The sequence below is a fragment of the Hypanus sabinus genome, chromosome 17, assembly GCF_030144855.1.
Source record: "Hypanus sabinus isolate sHypSab1 chromosome 17, sHypSab1.hap1, whole genome shotgun sequence".
NCBI classification, from domain to species: domain Eukaryota; kingdom Metazoa; phylum Chordata; class Chondrichthyes; order Myliobatiformes; family Dasyatidae; genus Hypanus; species Hypanus sabinus.
The window spans coordinates 21,309,205-21,332,686 of record NC_082722.1 but is presented as its reverse complement, the minus strand read 5'-3'; the positions used below and the strand labels follow the sequence as shown (position 1 = coordinate 21,332,686).

At 40.1% G+C, this 23,482-nt stretch overlaps 1 protein-coding gene across 5 annotated transcripts in view; it reads left to right on the top strand.

Annotated features, from left to right (window-relative positions):
* The first annotated feature begins 7,359 nt into the window (after positions 1 to 7,359).
* Positions 7,360 to 23,482, top strand: part of LOC132406727 (palmitoyltransferase ZDHHC1-like) — a 54,225-nt gene continuing 38,102 nt past the window's right edge. The window contains exons 1-4 of one of the 5 annotated variants that reach the window (XM_059992638.1): positions 7,360 to 7,459; positions 12,189 to 12,404; positions 14,976 to 15,151; positions 16,416 to 16,517. In XM_059992638.1, coding sequence (XP_059848621.1) covers positions 12,189 to 12,404; positions 14,976 to 15,151; positions 16,416 to 16,517 — 494 coding nt within the window. In that variant the 5' untranslated portion in view covers positions 7,360 to 7,459. Of the gene's footprint in view, positions 7,460 to 7,647; positions 7,867 to 9,346; positions 9,959 to 12,188; positions 12,405 to 14,975; positions 15,152 to 16,415; positions 16,518 to 23,482 lie in introns of those variants that run through there. The other 4 variants (XM_059992637.1, XM_059992635.1, XM_059992639.1 and 1 more) reach the window with 4 other exon arrangements.

Sequence of the window (23,482 nt, the reverse complement as noted above, 5' to 3'; positions counted from 1 at the left end):
AATCATCCCTGTTTTTTTAAAAAAAGTGGTTTATTACAATTGTTGACAGGTGAATGTATTTCTGCAGGATATAGAACATTTACAAGAAATTTTATATCCATACAGGTGTCAATTCTAACCTATATTGTACTGATTATGTTCAGTAATTGTAACTATTCCGCAAACTTGCTGTAACATTTACATTGAAGAGTGAATTAAGGGAACATCAGCTGACAGAATCGACACTCTGTCCCAGTGAGTGGCAGTGAGGGGAGGGAAGGGAAAAGATCAGTTGGTGTCTAGTGGCAGTAGGTTAACGGACCTGATGTCAGACCTGTTTCTTTCTCAGTGCTGCAAGGATTCCAACCCAGATGTTATCTCTGAGACTCCCCAGAGAAGCCCTGCAACTCCATCCCTCCTGTAACTCTCACCCTGGGACTCCCAAATTCATGTACCTGTCACCCTGGGGTTCCCTTGCTCCCACCCCATTCACTGAGGCTCTTGCAACTTCAATCCCCCCTACCCACCCAGCAACAATCACTCCTGCCCCAGTCACCCTGGGACTCCCTCAATCCCATCCATCACACCGAGGCTATTGCAACTCCTTTCTCACTCGGCTCCCGTAGGCTATTTTCCAATGACGAGATAACCTACAGACGTACTCTTCTTTGGGATGTGGGATCAAATGGGAGTATCCTGAGGAATTCCAGCAGTCACTGGAAGATTGTGCGGATTCCACACAGACAGCACTGCAGGACAGGGCTGAGCCTGGGTAGGTGGAACTGTGAAGTAGTACACTACCTGCTGAGCCACAGGTGGCAACAGCAATCTTATAGTGAAGGGCCGGAATGAGGAAGGGCCAGGATTCTGAAGTGAGTTTCATGGTGAGTTTCTGTAGATCTCGTCAGAGATGGAATTGCAATGAAGATGCTGACCTCATGTTGCCCCTCAAACAGATGCTCCTGTTCCATTTAAGAGTGGTGTTTAGAGTGTTTGTGTGTGTGGGGTGTTCAGGGATAGCACCTCTGGTGAGAGGGCTTGTCATGACTATTCTGGAGCAGCACACTCACCTTTGGACACCAGCAGACACTCAGTTCTCATCAAATACTTGTCTGCATGCAACAGTGGCCACACCCCGATACACTGTTTCTATGGGTGGGCTAAACCAGGAGAAGGTAGCCGGTGGGCCTTGTACCCCGGAGAGATAGGGACATGCCTATCCAAGTATGTGAAGTCACCTCTGGTGGACTGGATGGATGAGATCCAATGGCTGGGAAGGAAATGCTGCAAGGCATCATGGAGAGTGAAGCAGGTAACAGAGCACAAAACAGTCATGGTCATCTATTGCAACCAAGGAAGCCCCCAGTTTGTGATGACCACTGGACATGGACTCCAAAGGTCAAGAAAGCAGAACTGCCCCACTGCAGCAGCTTTTCCACTTTAAGAATTCTCCTCCACAGGTTCTCTGTTGTTATTGGACACAACGGACAACCAACCACTGTTGGGTGTTGGTGATTGCTGGCAATGGTGCAGGATGAATGTGAATCCCATTGCCAGGGTTCACTTCAACAATGTGTAAATACTCAAAGAGAAAAAGGATCTTCTGCTTTCCCAGTGTACATGACAAATAAACTCTTCTTGGGCTTCCTGTACCAGCACCTGGCTGGAAGCCCGGGAAAAGTTTATACACAAAGAGCTTTTTAATTTCAATTTGTTTATTTGAAGAGGGATGGGTTGCTGCTGAAGGCTGAGGTGTTTAGGTGTCACAATAACTTGCAATAAAGTGACAGCATCACTAGTTTGCCAAATTGTCCCTCCGTCCTCTCCACAGACACTACTTGGGTCAATTCTGGAGGCTTCCATTAAGTGTTACTGCAGAATCAATTACCTCAGGGGGCTCAGATGAGGGAAAACAGGGACCAACGAAGCTGACAGGAGTTGAGACGCATGGCCGTACAGATATATTCCAGATTCTTGTGATCAGTCCGCACCAAGAGTGGCACCTTTGCTCCCTCCAGCCAATGCCTCCACTCCTGCAGAACTAGCTTCACAGCCAGCTGCTCCTGGTTTCCGACATCATAATTCTGCTCCGTGGGAGTGAGGCGGTGAGAGAAGGTGGCGCAGGGGTGTACCTTCTCATCCTTGGCCGAGCGCTGAGAGGGAACAGATCCTTCACCAACATCAGATGCATCCACCTCCACAATGAACTGCTGGTTGAATCAGGATGGGGGAAGAGATGAAACTTTCCTTCAGGACAGAGAATGCTTTTTCAGCAGTCGGGGCCCAGGAGAATCTGACAGCCAATGAGGTAAGAGCAGTGAGTGGTGCAGCCAGTGTACTGTATTCTCTGATGAAGCGGCGATAGAGATTAGTGAAGCCCAAGAAGCGTTGCAACTCCCAACGAGTAGAGGGTTGGGGCCTTTCAACCACCGACTTAACCTTCTGTCGTTCCATCTGAATGGAACCGCCTGAAGTTACAAACCACAGGAAGGAGACGGTATTGCGATGAAACTCACATTTCTCAGCCTTCACAAAGAGCTGGTTCTCCAGAAGGCGCTGGAGAACTCTGCAGACATGACCTGTGTGCTCAGCGAGAGATGTAGAAAAAAGTCAAAATGTCATGGAGATACATAAAAACAAATTGGTTCAACATGTCCCAGAGAACATCGTTTACCAGGGCTTGGAAGACAGCAGGGGCATTGGTGAGACCAAATGGCATGACCAGATACTCATAAAGGCTTGAGGTATGTTGAAAGCCATCTTCTACTCATCCCCTTCGCAGATGTGGACAAAATGATAGGCATTACTGAGATCAAGCTTGGCGTAAACTGAGACTCCTTGTACTAGTTCAAATACTGAGGTCATGAGTGGAAGAGGGTAACAATTCTAACAGTGACTTCATTCAGTCCCTTCTGCTGTCTGGGAAAAGGCACCGAAGCATTTGGGCTCTCACGACCAGACTATGTAACAATTTCTTCCCCCAAGCTGTCAGACTCCTCAATACCCAGCCCCTGGCCTGACACCTTGCCCTATTGTCCTGTTTATTATTTATTGTAATGCCTGCGCTCTTTTGTGCACTTTATGAAGTCCTGGGTAGGTCTGAAGTCTAGTGTAGTTGTTGTGTGTTTTTTTTTCTCACTGTGCTGTTTTTTTATGTAGTTTTGTGTACTTTTGCTTCTGTTTAGCTTCTCAACATTTTTAAAGTTAGCTAAACCTTATGGCTCTTCTGAAGTGGGTGAGGACTGTCTTTGGGAAGCTTCTGGTCTCTTCCTGATATACTTCTCTTGGCCTCCTCCCGTCTCCTGCCTTCTCGATTCTCGCATTATTTCCCAAGCGGAGCGGGATAATTCCTCAGTCGGCTTTCCCTCGTTTTCGTCATGCTGACGGGCAACCCTCTGCCCTTCATGTCTGTAGTCGCCTCTTCCACTGTCTGGTACAACTGTATCCCATTGTCATAAAATACTCGAAGTTTAGCAGGGTATGGAGTTTGAAATCTAATCGTATTTTGCCTTATTACTCGCTTTACTTCAGAGTATTCTTTGCGTTTCTGGAGGACTGCTGGGGGGTAATCTTGGTCGAAATATATTAATTTAGCCTCTAAAAACACTCTCTTCTTACCCCAGGCCCTTCGTAGAATCGCCGCCTTGGTGCTGTACCGAAGGAATTTAATTATTATTGAATGTGGCTTTCTATTCTGGGTAGGTTTTGGGACTAATGCATGGTGGGCTCTTTCGACTTCCAGCTTCATAGCCGGGGGAAGATCCGCAGTAACGTTCCGACAAACTCCGTCATAGACGAGCCCTCCGCTCCTTCCGGAACGTTGTAGATTCTGATATTTTTTCACTGTGATCTTCCCTCCAGGTCAAGCAGTTTACCTTCTTGTTGATATATGATTTTTATTGTCTTACTCAGTATCCATTCCACGTTTTGAACGCAATCTTCCACCTTCTCAATACGAGTTTCTGCCACCGCTTTTTTTTTATTAACGCTGGCGAGCTCTGCCTTAATATCATGGCGCTGCTGTTCTATTTCTTTCTGGAACTCCCTTATCTCTTTCAGGATTTCAAAGATATTCACCGCTTTGTCTGAACGAGGCCCAGCTGCCGCCTTGCTCGCACGCGGTCGGGTAGGAGAGCCGCTCGCTGCACTCTTCTCGGCCGCAGGCTCCACAGTGTTGCTTTTTTAATTTCCATTCCTTTTCCCCAGTCTTGCCCCTCTTTTCAGTTCAAACATTTTTCGAAATATATTATATTTGATGAGTTAACGGGGCTTAATACGCGTTTTTCCGGAGGAGCTAGCGACTTAAGCTGCCATTTTCGACGATGACGTCAATGGACAAGCTCTATTGTTTCTATACAGATATGTCCCCCTACTGTGAAAAATGTACTAATGGAGTGGCCACACTAATTCATATGTTTTGAACATGTCTGAGCCTTGAACATTGTTGGAAAGGTGTATTTCAAAGTTTTTCTGCACTCTTTAATGTGATTTTTAAGCCCAATCCCTTGACTGCCATGTTTGGTATTGCTGAGTATAGCATTACAAAACTGAAGCCATCTAATTTGCGGGTATTGGCCTTTATGTCTCTGATGGCCAGGAGGGCGATCTTGCTCAAGTGGAAGGATCACCCACTCATGTTCAATGGCTACCTGAAGTTATGTTGTGCCTTGATCCAGAGAAGATTCGTTGTTCGATTTCTGATTCTAAACATGATTTTCTAATGTTATGGGGACCCCTTCTGAGTTATTTTCATAATCATTGAACTGTTATTGAAGTATGATTCTGAGCCATCATTATTATAAGGTGTTTTTTTTCTCTTTTCTTTTTCACCAACCAACTCATTTTGGTAGTGGGGGGTAATTTTTTTAATAAAATACAGTCATTCTACTTTATTTCATTTCATAATTCATTTTTTCTACATGATTGATTTGGAATATGGGATACTGTGATCATATTACTGTGATTTAACTGTAATGTAATTCATATTACTTGTATCCTTATGAACTTTGTATTTATATCCATGCAATTTATATAATATTAATAAAAATATTGAAAGAGTCCCGTGATTCCTGAGCGCCCCACATGGAGGTGGCTACTTGCCCTAAGGGCGCGTCACGGCATGTTAAAGACCCTTGGGCGGGGGGCGGTAAGCGGCACCCTAACTTGAGGCACTGACCTGACCGATCATTTGTAGAGCAGGCACTTCCAAAAAAAAGGATGAGGCACTGGAACACGGGAAGAACCATAGTTCTGCAGGCGGTGAGCACTCGGCGTCACAACGCATCTTCTGGAACTTATGGAACATCATGGAACTAGTTCATGCAATTTAACATTGGGTACGTCAAGTACCAATCTACCGGAAACAGGTGAAATCCAACCAATCAGGGAACCGACCAGCCCCGAAGATTCCTCTTGAGGTGTTCAATGTGACCTCGGCTTCATATGTGCAGTCAACGACCATCTTATGATTTTATGAGACCTTACGTGATTGGTCAGTCGCGCTAATTGGAGTGGTACAAAAGTAGCTTGCCGAACAGCAGCTCTGTCCCAATTAACATTCAGATTCCAGTCTGAATCCTACTGAATGTAATTTTCACTGTTGTGATCATCTTCTACTTCGCTTCGCCATTCCTTTGCGTGCCGCTACCATCGTTTTGTCCATGTCATCTCGCTGCCATCGTCAACATCCAACAGGCATCTCCAGTTTGTGTTCATTTTCTAAATTTTAGCTTATTCCTGATAACGATGGATAAATATCCTGCTGAGAAACAGAAGATGCGTCAATACAAAGTTACATACTTGGAGTATGGTTTTATTCCGTTCCCATCAGGTCAGCAATGCTCCATGTGTCTTCTCTGTATTGCCTAATGAAGGAATGGAACCATCAAGATTGCAGGAACACTTCCGTAAAAGACACCCTCAAAAGGCCGCTTATGGTGTTACTCAATTCCAGAAGATGAAAGAAACATTTGAAAAGCGTTGAACACTCAAAGACCTTGATAGTGGTCTCATTGCTTCTTATAACATTTCCAAAATTATAGCAAAATGTGGAAAATCTCATGCAATTGGTGAAAGGTTAATAATACCAGTGTATCAGAAGTGCTCACCACTCTGTTCAAAATGGATACCAGCATTTTAAAATCAATTCCTAAGTAATTACTCTGTAGCTTGTCGTATTCACAAAATGTGTGACGACATTAAGAATAATCTGTGAACAGAGCTACAAAAACAGAATTTCTGATACAATTGGATGAATAACCAGTGCAAGGCAATGAGGCATTGTTAATGGCATATGCATGGTTTATCAAAATTGGAAAAGCTTATGAAGAGATTGTCCTTTGTAAAAAGTTAAAAACAAATATCTGTCAAAAGGCTGCTGTTTAACATGTTTCTATGATCTTTTTGACAGTCTTTGCTCCAATCCAACAAGAGCTTGGGAAGTAAGATTGAACTTCTACATGGAGCTGTAGCATGCCAAGCCGATCTGTGTGACAAAATGAAAATTCCAAATACGAAACCGTATGGTGAGAATTTCAGTTTAATCCAGGCAAAAAGCACAGTGTCCAATGTGGGTAGGGAGTTGGAAATTTGGAAATAAATAAGCAAAACATTGGGAGAAGTTTGTTCTTACAGTTTCCCTGGGTGGAAAGTCTTTCACAGATGGTGACTTAACAGAGTACTGCAGTTACTGTAAAGATCTTCAGAATGGATTCAAGGATTTGAACGATCTGGAAAATCTGGACTGGGTAAATAACCCGTTTCTTTGCAAGATGGAAGAACAGGGAGAGCACTTGCAAGAAGAAATGATCAAAATTCAGGATGATAAAGAAGCAATATTTTTTAAAAATGTTGGCTTTTTTGGTGTGTGATTACACTGTCGTACAAAGTTTACTTGTCTTTGGAGAAGAGCCAAACTGCTCTTCATTGCATTTCCACCCTACTACCTTGTTAAAAGAGGCTTCAGTGCAGTGAACTACATACAAAGAAAAAAGAAACCGCTTGGCCATTGTTACGCGTGGGGACTTAAGCCTTTTGCTGTCACAACTTGAACCCGATATTTCAACTCTTGTTAAAAATGACCAAGCTCAAAGATCACAATGACATCGAAGATGCTGAACAACGTGGTGTGTAAGATAGGTTTAAAGACAGATAAAAGTTTAAAGCAGAATCATTTTCTCATTTTAGCATATGGTGGGCTTGTTTTTACACGATGGGGGCGCCGGGAAGTACATTGGGCCGAAGAGGAGTGTTGGCAAGTAGGAAGGGTCGGGAAACACTGGGACTTTTTGGGAAGGGAGGAGCGGGGAGACGATCGGAGGGGGGAAGGAACAGCCCCTCCCCCAACGGTCCGCATTCTCCCGCGCCGCGCGGGCGTCGGAACGCGCAGGCGCAGTGTGTCGCGTCACGAAGGGCGGTTGGTGACGTGGACAGTGGTAACCATGGTGCTGGCGGTCGCAATGGCTCAGAACGTGTTTGAAAGGTATGGCGGGCGGACGTGTTTTCTGCTCGGGGAGTGGCGGCGTCGCTGTCTGCCCGGCCGGTCGGTCGGTACCCGCCGTGGCGCCGGGTGAAATCACAGCCGGTCACTCACTCGCCCTGCGCCATGGTGTGGGCAGCGCTCCGGGGCCGAGCCCCGGGTCGGGCTGCCGAGGGGAAGGCGATGGTTGTGTCTCGCTGAACCGAGTTACTTTTCACGGGTTCGGGTTTAACGATAATGATCCGCTTCGCGCTTTGTAAGGATCTCAGACCCAGAGCCAATGTCACGGCCCAAGGTAGGAGCATGGCGCATCGTAAACCTACATTGCGATGTCCTCCAGAGCCGGCCTTGTCGCCACCCTCGTCCACTACATTTACAATACTGTCCCGAACATGCGAAGCAGTGACCAGGTATGACAGTGTAAAACCACTCCAGTCAGTTTTCTTTCAGTTGTCGGCACAAGTATTCATCTTCATCATCATCGTTTGCTGTATCAGCCCAAGTGTTAGAGCCGTCAAATGGGACTTAACCTGCTGTAACCTGGGCTTGGGTGCCCAATTCTGGTTTTGCCTGGATCATACAGCAGAGGTGCAAATGTAGATGAGACAGCAATTTTCCAGTAGTGAGGTGAGAGTGACCAACATTGAGGCACTTCAGGGTGTGCGATGGCTTGTGGTATCAACGAGTCCTGGCAAATTTGAAGCCTGCTGGCATCACTGTTCTGGCCCAGGTAGTGCCAGTGAACAACGCCACCTCAGGTTGATGTCCAGTCACAAACTGGAGAAAATTTGCAGATGCTTGAAGTCCAAGCGACACACACAAAACGCTGCAGGGGCTCAGCAGGCCAGGCAGTGAGTGCAGTTGACATATTGTACATAAGTACACACTGTACTTTTTTCCATAGATACTGCCTGACCTGCTGAGTTCCTCCAGCATGCTGTGAGTGTTGCTCAGGTCGATGTTCTTGTTGACGTTCAAAGGATTTGTTTGTTGTGCTCGGGAGGGAGGGTGATGTTCTTGCTGCTGTTTGGGGGATTTTTTTTGCGGGGGGTGGTATGTTTTATTTTGAACGGGTTTTGTGACTGCCTGTGGAGAATTTAAGTCTCAGGGTTGACTACTGCATGCAATCTTTGATATAAATATACTTTGACCTTTGATCAAAGGGACAATAGAGACAGATTAGGGGTGCTGGAAAACTGGAGCGACACGTGCTGGATGCTGGAGGAGTTGGGGGGGTGGTGTCAGGCAGCAGCTAGGAGGGAAATGGACGATCCCTTCATAAGGGCTGGAAGGGTGGAGGACATGAGCCAGAAGGAAAGGGCAAGAGGGGAGGAGGTGTTGATGGGTGATGGGTAAATCCAGGTAGGTAAATGGGATTACTGTCAGGTGATAGAAGAGGCAAAATGTTGAACAAGATGGAACCTGATAGGAGAGGGCAGTTGACTGTAGAATAAAGGGAAGGAGGTGAGGAATCCTAAGGTGCTGGTCTGTGATATTGATGCAGGTTGGAGACGATCAGGATGGTATTGCTTCGAGCAAGCCTAACACTCTAACGTGGTAGTCGAGGAGGCCCTGGACAGTTACGTCAGTGTGAGAATTGGAAGTGGAATTGAATGGCTGCTCACGAGGATATCCTGACCGTTAGCAGCTGGAGTGGAGGTGCTCAACGCAGTGGTCCCTCAGTCTGCTTCTGGTCTCTGCAATTTAGAGCAGGTCACGCTAAGGGCATGGAATGCAATACATGGCGCTGATGGAGTTGCATGTGAAAAGCTGCCTCTCCTGGAAAGATTGTTTGAGGCCCTGAATGGTGGTGAGAATGATGAGTAGGGGCAGGTTGCTGGGATAAGAGCCTGGAGGGGAGTTAGCGAGGGATGAGCAGCCAAGGGAGTTGTGGTGAGTGATCGCTGCAGAAAGTGGAGAGGGGAGGGGAATATGTGCCCTGTAGTGGAACTCTTGCAGTTCTTCTCTCACATTTTGGACTGGGTCAGGAGTTAGCTTTTGCACTGCAGTGCTTGTAAATCCTTGCGATTCTCCGTTGTCCCAATGGATTGGAGCTGATCGACTACCTTCACAGCTGAGACTGACAGCTTTTGGTAGAATGATTACATGTTATAGTTCTTCTGTCTTTATATAAACTGCTCAATCTCAGCAATAATATTAAAGCACAGTCTTCAGAAAGAATTTTAAATTACTTTGTATATATTAAGAAGTTTCCTGTTGCTACCTACATGATAATATCTTGTGGTTACCTTCCATTTCAAAAAGCTATCAGTCACACTGAATGCCTGCAAGCTGACTGGGCTGGGAAATTTCAAACATTTACTCTCTTCTTAGTGAAAAGGTCTTCGTCACTCGCTCCTAAGTGACTGTCATCTCCTTGGATTTAGGTCTCTCTTTTCAGAATATACATCAAGGCTCATAGATTGTTAAAACCTAATGGAAAAATGTTACCGTGTGGTCTCTGCCTGCTCCTTTAAACTGAATGGGATGGGTGTCATGCAGGTGAGAAACTGCTAGAAAATTCAGCAGTCTAATGAACAAATAGGCAATTAAAAGAGAGAGAGGACTCTGACTTGCTTTTGATAACACTTTTAATTGTGACCTTGAGAGAGAGAGAGAGAGTACGGCGCCAGCTGAGACATGAGCTGGGAAGTCACCATGGTAATAGCTCAGAGCAGTGGAGCTAACGGACGGCTGGAATTTCGAATGGATTATAAAAAGTTGAGGATTTTGGTCTGATAACGGCAGAGACAAGATATGAGAGAAGTGCGGAAACTACCCGAGAACCCACTGGTGGAGTTTAAGACCACCACGAGGGTGGAGGACACGGACCGATTAATTTCGACCTGTAATTACCAGTGTGGGTAAGAGCTTACCAGTGCGGGGGGTCTGCTGGTGGTGAACCCGTGCTGTGGGTTAGTAGACGGTTCCCTAGAAGGGGCTCTGTCCGTCTGTGTCTGTGTGGGGTTCACACGAAGTGACTCTAAAGACTTGGGAAGCAAGAACAGCTAAAGCTGCCAACGTAAACATCAACTCAATTAACTCTCTCTCGCTCCATCAATTCAACTCGACGCAACACAAAGTGAACTGAACTGCTTAAACTTACCTGACACTGTAAGACCGATATCTACTTTTGGGACTATTATTTTTGTATCCACACACATTTGTGGAGAGATACATATAAAATAGTTTATAACCTGTATCGTATTATCCGGTTTAATGATATTAATTCGTAGTAGTAATAAATATAGTCTCAATTTATAGTAAACCAGACTCCAGGTGTGCTCCATTTCTGCTGGTCCTTTTCAGCTTGTTACAGGATTCATGACATGGGCCTGTTTGGATATATGGAACAATTTCCTTATCTCCGGGAACAGGAAAGTGTTGGATGCTATTGGAAAGAGATTAAAGCTAGGGAGAAAGCACAGAAAAGAATGATTTGTCGGAATGAAAGTCTTTATATGTTATGACAGACAAAAATAACTTATTTTCACAAAGAGAATGTTAAATAAAATCTACGTATGTTGTTTGAATTTGGGAGGTTTTAGTAAAACAGGAGTGCGGCTGACTGAAAGATAAAAATCAGAATCAGGTTTATTATCAATGACTGATAGACCATGAAGTTTGTTGTTTCATGGCAACAGTGCAACACAAAGATACAGAATACTATAAATTACAAAATAAATAGTGCAAAATCAGAACTAATGAAGTAGTCTTGGTGGACTATTCAAAAATCTGCTGGCAGAGGCAGGAGGCTCCTGTACCTCCTCTCCAGTGGTAATTAACAAGTGGGCATGCTTGAGTGGTGAGAGTCCTTAATGATGGATGCTGCTGCTTTCTTGAGATTCCACCTTTTAAAGAAATCCTTAATGTCAGGATGGTCTCTGCCCATGATGGACTGGCTGAGTGTACGTCCCTCTGCGTCCTCTGTCGATCCAGTCAGAATGCTCTCCACCACTCAACTATAGACATTTGTGACATGCCAAATCTCTTCAACTGCTTTATCTCAATATTTTGGGCCCAGGATAGATTCTCTGACACACAGAAGCTGAAGCTGCGACCCTTTTCCACCGCAGACCCCTCAATGAGGACTGGTGCGTGTTCTCCCAGCTTCCCCTTCCTGAAGTGCACAGTTAATTCCCTGGTGTTGCTGACATTGAGCACAAGGTTGCTGTATGACACTTCTCAGCCAGCTGATAAATCTCACTCCCTCACGCCTTTCATTTTCAGATTACTAAAAGAACATGGGGAGATTATACTACAAATACAACCATATGACAGGAAATACAACATTAGCACTATTTTGCAGAAAGGATTTCAGGATTATTGATTTAAATACATAGTGCATTTCCTTAGAATACAGACCTTTTTATAGAATTTGATATATATAGGATTTCAATATCCTGACCCACACTCCACTTCAGAAGGTGTTGGTAATGCACCTCAAAGCTGTTTGCAAGCTGCCATATAGCCGGAGGAGAAGAAAAATAACTAAAAGGTGAGGGTGTGGCAGATGTGAAAATGTTTGTGTAAGGAAAACCATGTCCCAGAATAAATAAGATCAAAGAGAAAGTGAATTGAAACTACATAGGAACTACTATGAGAATTCATTTTACACTCATGACTGGGGCATAAAGTTAACACAGTGTAAACTGAATTACCTCTATAGTGGAACTACATAACTTTCATTTCAACATTAGCTTACCGACGACTTTTTAACGTTACGTTGCAGATGGATTGCTTCCGTAAGGGTCATAAAACTGAACCAGAGGAAAACCGTCGTAGTCAAAGACGCTACACCCCCAGGCGTCCAAAGGTCAATGGTTGGAGTTGGCCACCCCATCCCTATCAGATACTATCTTGGATCGCCGACTTGTACTTCCTTATCGTTGTAGTGGGTATACTTATCCCTCTTCTTCCATCAAGATGGGTACCTGCTGGCTACATTGTATCCTTTTTAACAGGACTGCAAGACCTTACTAGTACACGTTTAAGGAAATAGTTGCATAGCCTGACCTGTTTCCTTGCAGTGATTTTATTTGCAAGTTGCATCTTGCAGATAATCTGCTGGTTTTTGGTTTGGTGAGCATGGAAATTTAAAAGCATTTGAGCTGATAAAGAACTGTAGTAGAAGTGGGTATTAATCATGGTGTAAAAATATACTGTATGAATTTTATAATTTATTCTTCTGATTTAGCACATTTTCCTGTAATAAACTAGAGTCTAAAGTATTAAGGTAACTACAAGACCAGGAAATCTTACTACAAATGGCTAGCAAGGACTGCCTGACTCTGCAGGCAAACCCTATCATAGAATGGTTACAGCATAGTAGGAGATCATTTGGAGAATTGTGTCCATGCTCGTTGTCCATCCGAGAAGCTTGTCAGTTCTACCCATTGGCCACTTCTCTGCAGCCTTTCAAGATTTTCCTCACCATTTATTTATGCAAGGACAGAATGGAACCTGCCTGCATCACATATGCATATTACTATCATTCCAGATTCTCATTGGCCACTTTATTGCATACGGGAGTGGAACTCAGTGTGGCCGTCTGTTGCTGGAGCCCATCCACTTCAAGGTTCAAACATATTGTGCATTCAGAGAGGCTGTTCTGTACACCACTGTTGCAATGCATGGTTACCTGAGTTACTGCCATGTTCCTGTCAGCTTGAACCAGTCTGGCCATTCTCTTACCTCTCATTAATGAGTCATTTTTGCCCACAGAGCTGCTGCACACTGCTTTTTTTTTTGCTTTTTGGCACCATTCTCCGTAAACTCTAGAGACTGTTTTCTATGAAAATCCCGGGAGATCAAGAGTTTCTGCGATACTCAAGCCACCCGTTCTGGCATGGTCACAGACACTTAAATCACATTCTTCCCCATTCTGATGTTTGGTCTGAACGTCAGCTTCACCTCTTGACCATATCTGCATGTTTGTATGCATTGAGCAGCTGCCACATAATTGGCTGATTAGATATTTGCATTAACGAGCTGGTGTGCCTAATAAAGTGAATATATATGTTGCATACTGAAAATAAGATTTATCTTAAGTCACTCTTAATTGATTTTCCCTTAGTTATATACCTGTGACTTTTAGTTCTTCGCCAGCAGGGACAACCTCCCACTATCCCCTCTGTCCAGACCCCTCATCACTATCAAATCTACACTCAGATTTCTCTTCTTTAAGAAAAGTGATGCAAACTTTTGTAATATTTCTAATTGTTGTATCACATTCCAGGAATCACTCTCATAAAGTTACTTTTATTGCACTCTGTAAAACCTTCACATCTTTGCTGTCATGGGATGACCAGTACTGAATATGATACATATGTTTATAAAGGTTCAGCATGACTTCTGTTTCTTTTAATAAAAGATAAAGTTGTCTCCCATAGTCTACTGTAGTTTTGTGTTGTTTCATGTAGCGCCATGGTCCTGGAGGAATGTTGTTTCGTTCTGTGCCAGCAACTTATGGTCGAAATGACAATAAAAAGCTGACTTGATTATCGATCACCTTCATTTGCATGTGGATGGACAAAGTGACTGAGCTTCAAAGACACGCGGAACCAATTTATGAAATATGAGAATCTTTAGGTTGAAAAACCCATGAGGGAATATTTTTGTTTATTGGGAAAAGCATGGACTAATGATAGAATAGTTACGGAAGAATGATCAGTATTATCAGTTAAAAAAAAAGTATTATCAGTGATTTGATTCAATATTAAATCTAAGCTTTAAACCTGAGTACGCTACAAAACATGCAACATAAGTTGGGGGAGCTACGTTAAGGAATCTAACAGTAAGCAAACAATGATACTCTTACATAATCGCACAGCTGGAGGAACTCAACAAGTCATAAAGCATCTATAGAAAAGAATAAAGAGTTATGCTTTGGGCTGAGGACCTTAATTAGGACTGAGACGTCGACTCTTCAGTAGAACAGGGTTTAATACAAGCAGCCTAATGATTTTACCACCTTAGAAGAACTTACAGTTTTTTTAATATTCATGCATATATTTTGGAGCTATTCACTTTTACAATCCTAAGAAATTTTAGCATGGATCAAATTGATTAAAGTATTTTACTTGGGTGATGGTTTGACCAGCTTAACACCAATAATGCAAGACACTTAACTTGGATCAAAGCTGAAATAGCTGACTTGTGTGTATTCATGTGTGTATAACACTACTGTATTTAGTACTTCCAGCTTTAAAATTATAGATAGGTCAGGTCAAGTCAAGTCAATTTTTATTGTCATTTCGACCATAAATGCTGGTACAGTGCATAGTAAAAATGAGGCAATGTTTTTCAGGACCATGGTTCACATGACACAGTACAAAAACTGGACTGAACTAGATAATAAAAAACACAGAGAAAGCTATACTAGACTACAGACTACAAGACAAGTTGTTATTTGGCTTGGTCATGTCTAATTTTATTTCTATGTTTTAAAACTGACAAGCAAAGAGTTACAAAATTTCATCCATAATATTCAGAACGTTTTAACCTTAACCCGTTTTAGTGGTTTGGTAGTGCTTTTATTTGGCACGTAGCTTTTCAGGTGACTGCAACCACCATCGACCCAGCTGAGGATAGCGTTCGGGCCAAGGGATATAAAAGATTACCCCCGGTGTACAAAGGCAAACCACTTAAATCTGGTCTCCATAAGCGCTACTGCCCGCTTTGTGAAGTTAAGGTGTAAGTATCAGACTGAGTAATGCTTCTGTTGCTTAGAACTGAAAAATATACAAAGTAGAGGATGGGCGAGGTTCATTTGATCAATGGTAGTGTGGCAGTAGGAGTAACACTTAATAGCACTAGCTGTGAGATGAGGTTCAATTCCAAACGCTGACTATAAGGTGTTTGTATGCTCTCTCTGTGATTGAATGGCTTCCCTCCAGGTACATATTCCAAAATGTTTGGGCGAGGGTTATTGAATTGTGAGTTTGCTACATTTGTGCTGGAAGCATGGTGGTACTTGAGGGCTGCCCCCAGCACAAGTGATGGAGTTGTTCTGACTGTGTTGGCCGCTGAGACAAAACAGTGCATTTTACTGTAAGTTTTGATGTTTCAATGTACATGTGACCAATAAAGCTGATCAGATCAGGTTTGAAGAACTTTATACCTAACCTCTGACCTTGTGTCTTTGTAGACCTATAATGTCATAAGCTATTAGAGTAATACAAAATCATGTATGTTACTCAATGCAGAATTAAGATTGTCTGAACTGATAACTTTATGTCTTATCATTGTCTATGTCTATATGATATTAACAGTTTTGAACTCCAACCAGTAGTTACTTGATACCTTTATAGTAACTGCAAATAATTGCCTTAGAATTGTAAAATTGATTGAAAATACTTGCAACAAAGAAATTATTTCTTTAAGTCCTTGACGACGAGGCGGTTTTCCTGTGACAATGCTCCGCAGTTTCTTTTGATATTGAAGAAAAAGATGCAAATACTAAGTAAGGTTTTGGAAAGTATGATATTTGGGATATTCAGAGTAAAACATGGTAATGTATTATCTATCGAACATTGGAGCTTTGGAGCACAATACATTGGAGCATAATTAGTTCATTTGGCCCATTAAGTCTGCTCTTCCATCCATCATGGCTGATTTAATATCCCACTCAACTCCATTGATGAATCTCATGAACCTCCTCTGGACCCTCCCCAGTGAATATTCTGATCTGTGCTCTCCTTCAGACTTTGACGGTTTATCTGTTACAACTTCCCACCATGTCGTTCGCTACAGATGCTGTTTTAGAATGCTGTACAATGTGTCGGCTATTTGCACTGCAGTGTTAGTGTAATTTATTTGTATTTTGACCAAATTAGAAGCACACTCGGACCCTACAGTTATTCCTCTGTGGGAAAAGTATAGAAGTTCCTATTTTTTCATATTTATTATAATTTTGGGATGATAGATCATTATATTTTCTTGTATTTCTGATTCATAGGTGTCGTAATTCCCACCACTGCAATAGATGCAAGAAGTGTGTAGGTAATTTTGATCATCACTGTAAATGGCTCAACAATTGTGTAGGAGGCAGAAATTACCGGTAAGGCAGGTTTTTGTATGCTTGTCAATAAGCAAAATACAAATAGCTATTTCATAATATTTTTGAGTGGAACAGAAATTGAATTAAACTGTTATGACCATGTATAGCCACATGGTCCTGACTAGAGGCTGCAGTCGGGTCTGGTTTTAACATCATTAAGTTGAAACTTGGCCCAATCAGAACCAGTTCAAACACAAACCAAGCTAACGTACTTAAGTTTTGGACCAGACCCTGACCATCACTGTGAATGTAAGTTTTGTATGTGCTATTGATTGGAGGTATGATATAATGGTCCTGATACATTAAGTGGTGTAGTATCGATGGTTTTGCCTAATTCGGAGTGCTAACTTACGTAGACCTTTATTTCAGTACATCTGTTAATGTTTTCATTCAGTAAAGTGCAGATGATTTAAACGAGTGTTACTGGACTCACTGCTGTCCATTTTGTGCACGTTTGGGAGTGCTGGGTACCAACAACATCTCCAAAGTATGTTCAAAGATCGTGTAACTGTACTTTGCATCTTGACATTTAATAGCCGTGTTTGTTGTGAGGGTGCGCAGAAATATAATGTAGAAGGAAATATACAGAATGTACTGTTCACTATGCACTGAATGCTTTGAATACTGTATTGGGAATCAGAGCTGGAAAATGAATGCCTCTGCTTTTGAGATCAGTTTTTCAGGTACCACTAGATGTGGATATTTAATCTCCTGTCTGATTATGGAACAAGCATAACATTTAATTTTCAGTTCAATATTTGCTTTCCCTGATTAAGCTGAACCCATCTCAGCATTTGCTCCAGTTTCCAGATTTTGGTTATTGGTTTATTATAGTTATGTACAGAGATACAGAGGAGAGCTTCTCTTGCAGACTGTTCATACAGTCAAATCCTTTGAAGTAGAGCAAGGTTATACAATATGATGATACAGAATAAAAAGTTACAGAGGTCAGCAGGAGATGCTCATGGAGTGAGCACTGTTTTAGATTCGCTCCATAACCTTTAGTTTTTTTACCCTATGATCACCCTTATTTAACTTATTTTTACCTACACCAGCAGATTCTTGCTACTTTTTTGGACTTATCTTCAAGAGGGTACTGTGAATTTTGAAGAAATGAGTATTGAAATGGCTTTAAGATCTAAAGAGCGAGACCCTGGGAAAGATTCTAACGGCAATGGAAAGAAAAAAAAGACTGATCCTAAGCATACTGAATTGACTTATGATACGTTATTGGAGCTCTTGAATGAAAAATTTGAAGAACAATGACAAACTTTCAAAGCAGATTTAAAGGCTTTCCAGTATTCTCTGGATAAGATTGGTCATGAAGTTAAACAGCATCAAACTTTAATCGGAACTCTGCAAGAGGACGCTCAGAAGTGAGACTTGAAAATCGAGAAACTGGAGCAGAAATTATCTTCGGCGATTAAACAGTTGGAAATACTTAAAGCCAAGAGTGTTGATTTTGAAAATCGGTCTAGAAGACAGAACTTACGCATACTTGGTCTCCCGGAAGGTATCGAACAAGGCGACCCCTCGAAGTATTTCACTCAAAGGATGCGTTCCCTTCTGTATTCCCAGATAGTCCTCTGTTACTTGATCGTGCCCATAGAATTATGCGCCGATCACCAAGTTCTTCATCTAAGCCACCTGTTGTAATTGTTTGATTTCATTATGTGCATGTTAAAGAGCACCTTATTCGTTTGGCTCGGCGTTTAGGGATGGTTAAATTGAGGGAATTCCAATTTTGGCTTGTGGAGGATTTCAGCCCAGAAGTGATGAAGGCACGGCTTGCTTTTAAACCTTTGATGTCCGAATGTTATGAGAAAAATCTAAAACCAGCGCTTTTATACCCTGCGAAACTTAGAATCTCGCCTTCGAATGCACCAAGATGTGTTTTTCTCTCCACACCTGATGCTCGAAGCTTTCTCGATGAGAACTGCCCTACTGCTTCAGATTCTCATCTCTAAGAAATGTATGGTTTTGATCGTTACAAGATAGCTTTTGTTTCCAAAACCAGATTTTGTTTCTGACTATTGGTGTAGGTTCATTTTACATTTTATATTCCAATTAAAGTTTTTCTGTATCGACGTACTAATCTTTTTAATGTACTTACTTTAACCATTGTATTTTATTTTTGGTCATTATTATTAATCCTTTGAAGGTGAATTTTTTTAGCGTTTTGATATATATCTTTTTCATTTTTTGTGTAACTAAGATGGCAGTTTCTTTTCTAAAATATTAATTGTTTTTTAAAAAATTTTGGCATTTTTTTTGTCATCTTCTTCCTGTAATGCCTTTCTTATCACATCTTAACTTTTGTTTGTTCGGGTTTTAACCCGATTTATAAGTTACCAGTGTTTATATTCTTTCTGTTTTTTTTTACTAGCAATTATATTAAGAAGTCTGTTTTAGTATATTGTTAATTACTTTTTAGGATTTTGGTTGGATCTTTTTTTTTCTCCTTTATATATCTGGAGTCACCTTCTGGAGACATGGGGGTAGATTTAGTCTCACACTTTTTTCCTGGCCTCCTTTAGGCTCAGGAGGATCTCTTTTCCATGGGTGGTGGGCAGGGGGTTCCTTTCTAATTCTATTGCTCTTTTTATTAGTTTTTCTAGTTTTTTTCATTTGGGCTGATTTCAAACTACTAAAATGTCCACCCTGTCGACATTTCCGGGTCCTCCCCTTATTTTCGTTCCTCTTCCGGGTGCATGAGTTCATACTTTGGTTAACTCTTTATATACCAAAGGGTTGATTTTAGAAATATGGCTCAGTCCATTAATTTTGTCTCTTGTGATACTAATGGCTTAAACCATCCGATTAAACAGAAAAAGATTTTTAAAGTATTCCAAAGACTGAATGCACATATTAATTTTGTACAAGAAACTTGTGAGGAAAGAGGATAGTCAATGTTTTTGTAGGTTTTGGAGTGGTCAACAGTACCATTCGAATTCGAATGCTAAAGTAAAAGGAGTTTCAATTTTTATTGACTCCTCTATAACTTTTGTTCTACACGATATTATTTCGTATCCAAGTGGTAGATTTTTGTTACTTACTGGGTTACTTTTTAATAAGAAGGTTGCTATGTTTAATGTTTATGCTCCAAATGTGGATTATCCTGATTTCTTTAAGTCTTTATTTACTTCTCTACCTAATTGAAATGTATATATGTTAATAATGGGTGGTGACTTCAACTGCTGTTTAAATCCTTTGCTGGATAGATCTATATCCATTCAGACTTTACCAAATAAGTCGGCCACTTACATCAATTCTTTTTTGACTGATAATGGAATTTTCAATATTTGGAGCTTTCTGCAACCTAAGGACAAAGAGTTTTAATTTTTCTCACATGTTTATCACTCTCGAGTATTGACTATCTTTTCATTGACTCTCGTTTTATTTCCTCTGTAATTAGTTGTAATTATGACATTATAGACACCTCTGATCATGCTCCAATAAAACTTTCTGTTAAATTAATGGATACAGCTTCTAGTACTAAGCAATGACCATTTGATTCTACCTTACTGCAAGATCCGGATTTCATTAAATTTATGAGGGAACAGATTGATTTCTTCTTTTCAACTAATTCCACAGATGAAAGTTCCTGCGGAATACTTTGGGACTCTTTTAAAGCATATACATACGTGGACAGATTATCTCCTGTTGGTCTGAGAAAACGTATTAGGAAGGAAACTCTTTTATTGGTTGATAAGATTAAAGAAGTTGACAAGAAATATTCGATTGCTCCTAGTAAGGAGTTTTACAAACAAAGGGTTGAGCTTCAAGTGGAACACAGTTTATTACTTACATCTTCAATTGAAAATCAGTTAATGAAAACCAGAACTGATTTTTATATACATAGTGATAAATTGGGTAAACTGTTAGCTAACCAATTGAAAAATGCTTCGGTTAAACGTCAAATTATTAAGATTCATCAACAGATTGGTGAACTGACAGTTAACCATGATGAGATTAACAAATCTTTTCAAGATTTTTATGCCTCGCTGTATCATTATGAATTTTCTCATGATGTTAATATCATGCATGATTTTCTTGGGAAATTGAATTTTCCAAAATTATCATCAGAAGAACTTTTAATATTAGAAACTCCTATTACAGATGCAGAAATTAAAGGTGTTATTTCCTCTATGAATTCTGGGAAAGCACCAGGTCCAGATGGGTATACAGTGGAATTTTTAAAGTATTTTTCCTCTACTCTTTCTCCTTGGTTATGCAAGGTTTTTGAAGAAGCAATTAGACTAGGGAAATTGCACATTCTTTTTATAGAACTTCCATTTCTTTAATATTGAAAAAAGATAAAGACCTTACTGACTGTGCATCCTATAGACCAATATCCTTATTGAATGTAGATTCCAAGATCTTTTCCAAGTTACTGGTGACCAGGCTGAAGAAGGTATTACCTCAAATTACCTCGGAGGATCAAACTGGTTTTTTTTAAAAATCGCTATTCTTTTTTCAATATTAGGAGATTATTGAATGTTGTTTATACTCCTTCACGCAGCACCTCAGAATGTGTCATTTCATTAGCTGTGGAGAAAGCGTTTGATAGAGTTGAATGGCCATATTTATTTACTGTGCTTGAGAAGTTTAATTTTAGTTCGACATTTATATCCTGGATTAAATTGATATAATAGCCTCGGTTTTTACTAACAATCAAAGATCTCCCTTTTCTCATTGATTTCAGGGTACCAGGCAAGGCTGTCCTCTTATTATTTGATATTGCTTTAGAACCTTTGGCAATTGCTATTAGAGAATCACCTAACATTTTTGGCATTACTCGCGGGATGGATATACATAAATCATCATTATATGCAGATAACTTGTTATATATTTCTGATCCTGAGAAATCCATTCCTGCAGTTATATCATTGTTGGCTCAGTTTAGTAATTTTTCCGGGTATAAATTGAATCTTAATAAGAGTGAATTGTTCCCCTTAAATAGACAGGTTCCAATTTATGGAAATTTACCTTTTAAATTAGTTAATGACTTTTTTATATACTTAGGGATTAAAATTGCAAAAAATCATATGGAGTTATTCAAGGTTAATTTTTTACCTTAATTGATCAGCTTAAATGTTTGTTCACTAAATGGTCACCATTGTCTTTAACTCTGATAGGTCGGATTAATGACATTAAGATGATAATTTTACCCAAGTGGTACCAATTTTTATTCCGAAATCCTTTTTTGACAATGTTGATTCAAAAATTTCCTCATATATATGGCAGAACAAAAATCCTAGATGAGGTAAAAGATATTTACAGAAGGCAAGGAAGGAAGGTGGATTGGCATTGCCTAATTTTAGATTTTATTATTGAGCAATTAATATTCGATATTTGAAATGTTGGTTAAGGGATTGGGATTTATCTACGAGCCCTCATTGGGTAAATCTGGAAACTAAATCTGTACAAGGATTTTCATTGGGTTCTATTTTAGGGACTTCTCTTCCCTTTGCTCTTTCTAAATTGCATAAACGAATTGACAATCCGATAGTTAAACACACTTTACGTATATGGTTTCAATTTTGGAAATGTTTTGGGTTGAATCAATTTGTTTTAATTATTCCTATTGTATCCAATTTCTTTTTTTTACCCTTCTATTATGGACCAAGCTTATTCAGCTTGGAAGACTAAAGGAATACTATAATTTTCTGATTTATTTTTGGATAATTGTTTTATGTCTTTTGAACAATTATCTAATAAATATAATTTGCCCAGATCTCATTTTTTTAGATATTTACAGATTAGGAATTTCTTAAACACTGTACTTTCTGCCTTTCCAAATCTTGATTCTTTGGGTATTTTGGAGAAATTGTTAGAACTAAATCCTTTTCAGAAAGGTGTAATATCAAATGTTTACAATATAATTATAAAAATACATTCAGAGGCCTTTTATAAGATTAAAAATGTTTGGGAAAGAGAACTTAACTTTACTATCCCTATTGAGAATTGTGATAAAATTCTTCAATTAATTAATTTATCCTCTAAATGTGCTAAACATTCATTGATACAGTTTAAATTTGTGCACAGGGCTCATTTGTCCAAGGATAAATTGGCTTGTTTTTATTCCCATATAAATCCTATATGTGACAGATGTCATTCTGAGATAGCTCCTTTAACTCCTATGTTTTGGTCATGTCCGCTTTTGAAAAACATATTGGAAAGACATTTTCGATACTATTTCCACGGTATTGAACATTGATTTACAACCTCATTCTATTACTGCAATCTTTGGTTTACCAATGATGGAGTCAATCCATTTAGCTTCTTCTGCTTGTCGGATGATTGCATTTCTTACATTAATGGCTAAAAGATCTATTTTGTTGAATTGGAAAGAAATTAATCCCCCTACTGTATTTCATTGGTTTTCTCAAACTATGTTATGTCTAAATTTGGAGAAAATTAGAAGTGTTGTATATGACCCTTCTATTAAATTTGAAAAGATCTTTCTTTCTAAATCTTTTTATTAATATTAATAATATGAACAAAATACAAATGATATATTGATAAAGAAATTACCAACATACACATTCCATTACATATGAAAAAAAACATACATAATAGTTACAATATAAATGAGTTTACCAAGACATAAGCCATAAGATATATGTATGGACATAGTAAATCTAAATATTTCATAATGTATAATATAAAAAAAACAGAAAAAAGAAAAAAAAAACAAAAATTTATATAATGCAGAACTAACTAATCTAATCTAATAACTATAGCTAATAAGTAATATAAAAGAAAAAAAAACAAACAAAAGAGAAGGAAAAAAAAAGTGGGCTGTTTATAATATCTCACAAAAATAAGTATTCATCAATGCCGTCACTTCCGGTCCTCTCAAAATCCATAAGCTAAAAGCTGGGAAATCAAATGTACTTGGCAAAGGGTCATGAAATTTGAAAAGATCTGGAGGCCATTTATTCAATAATTTCACATGATGT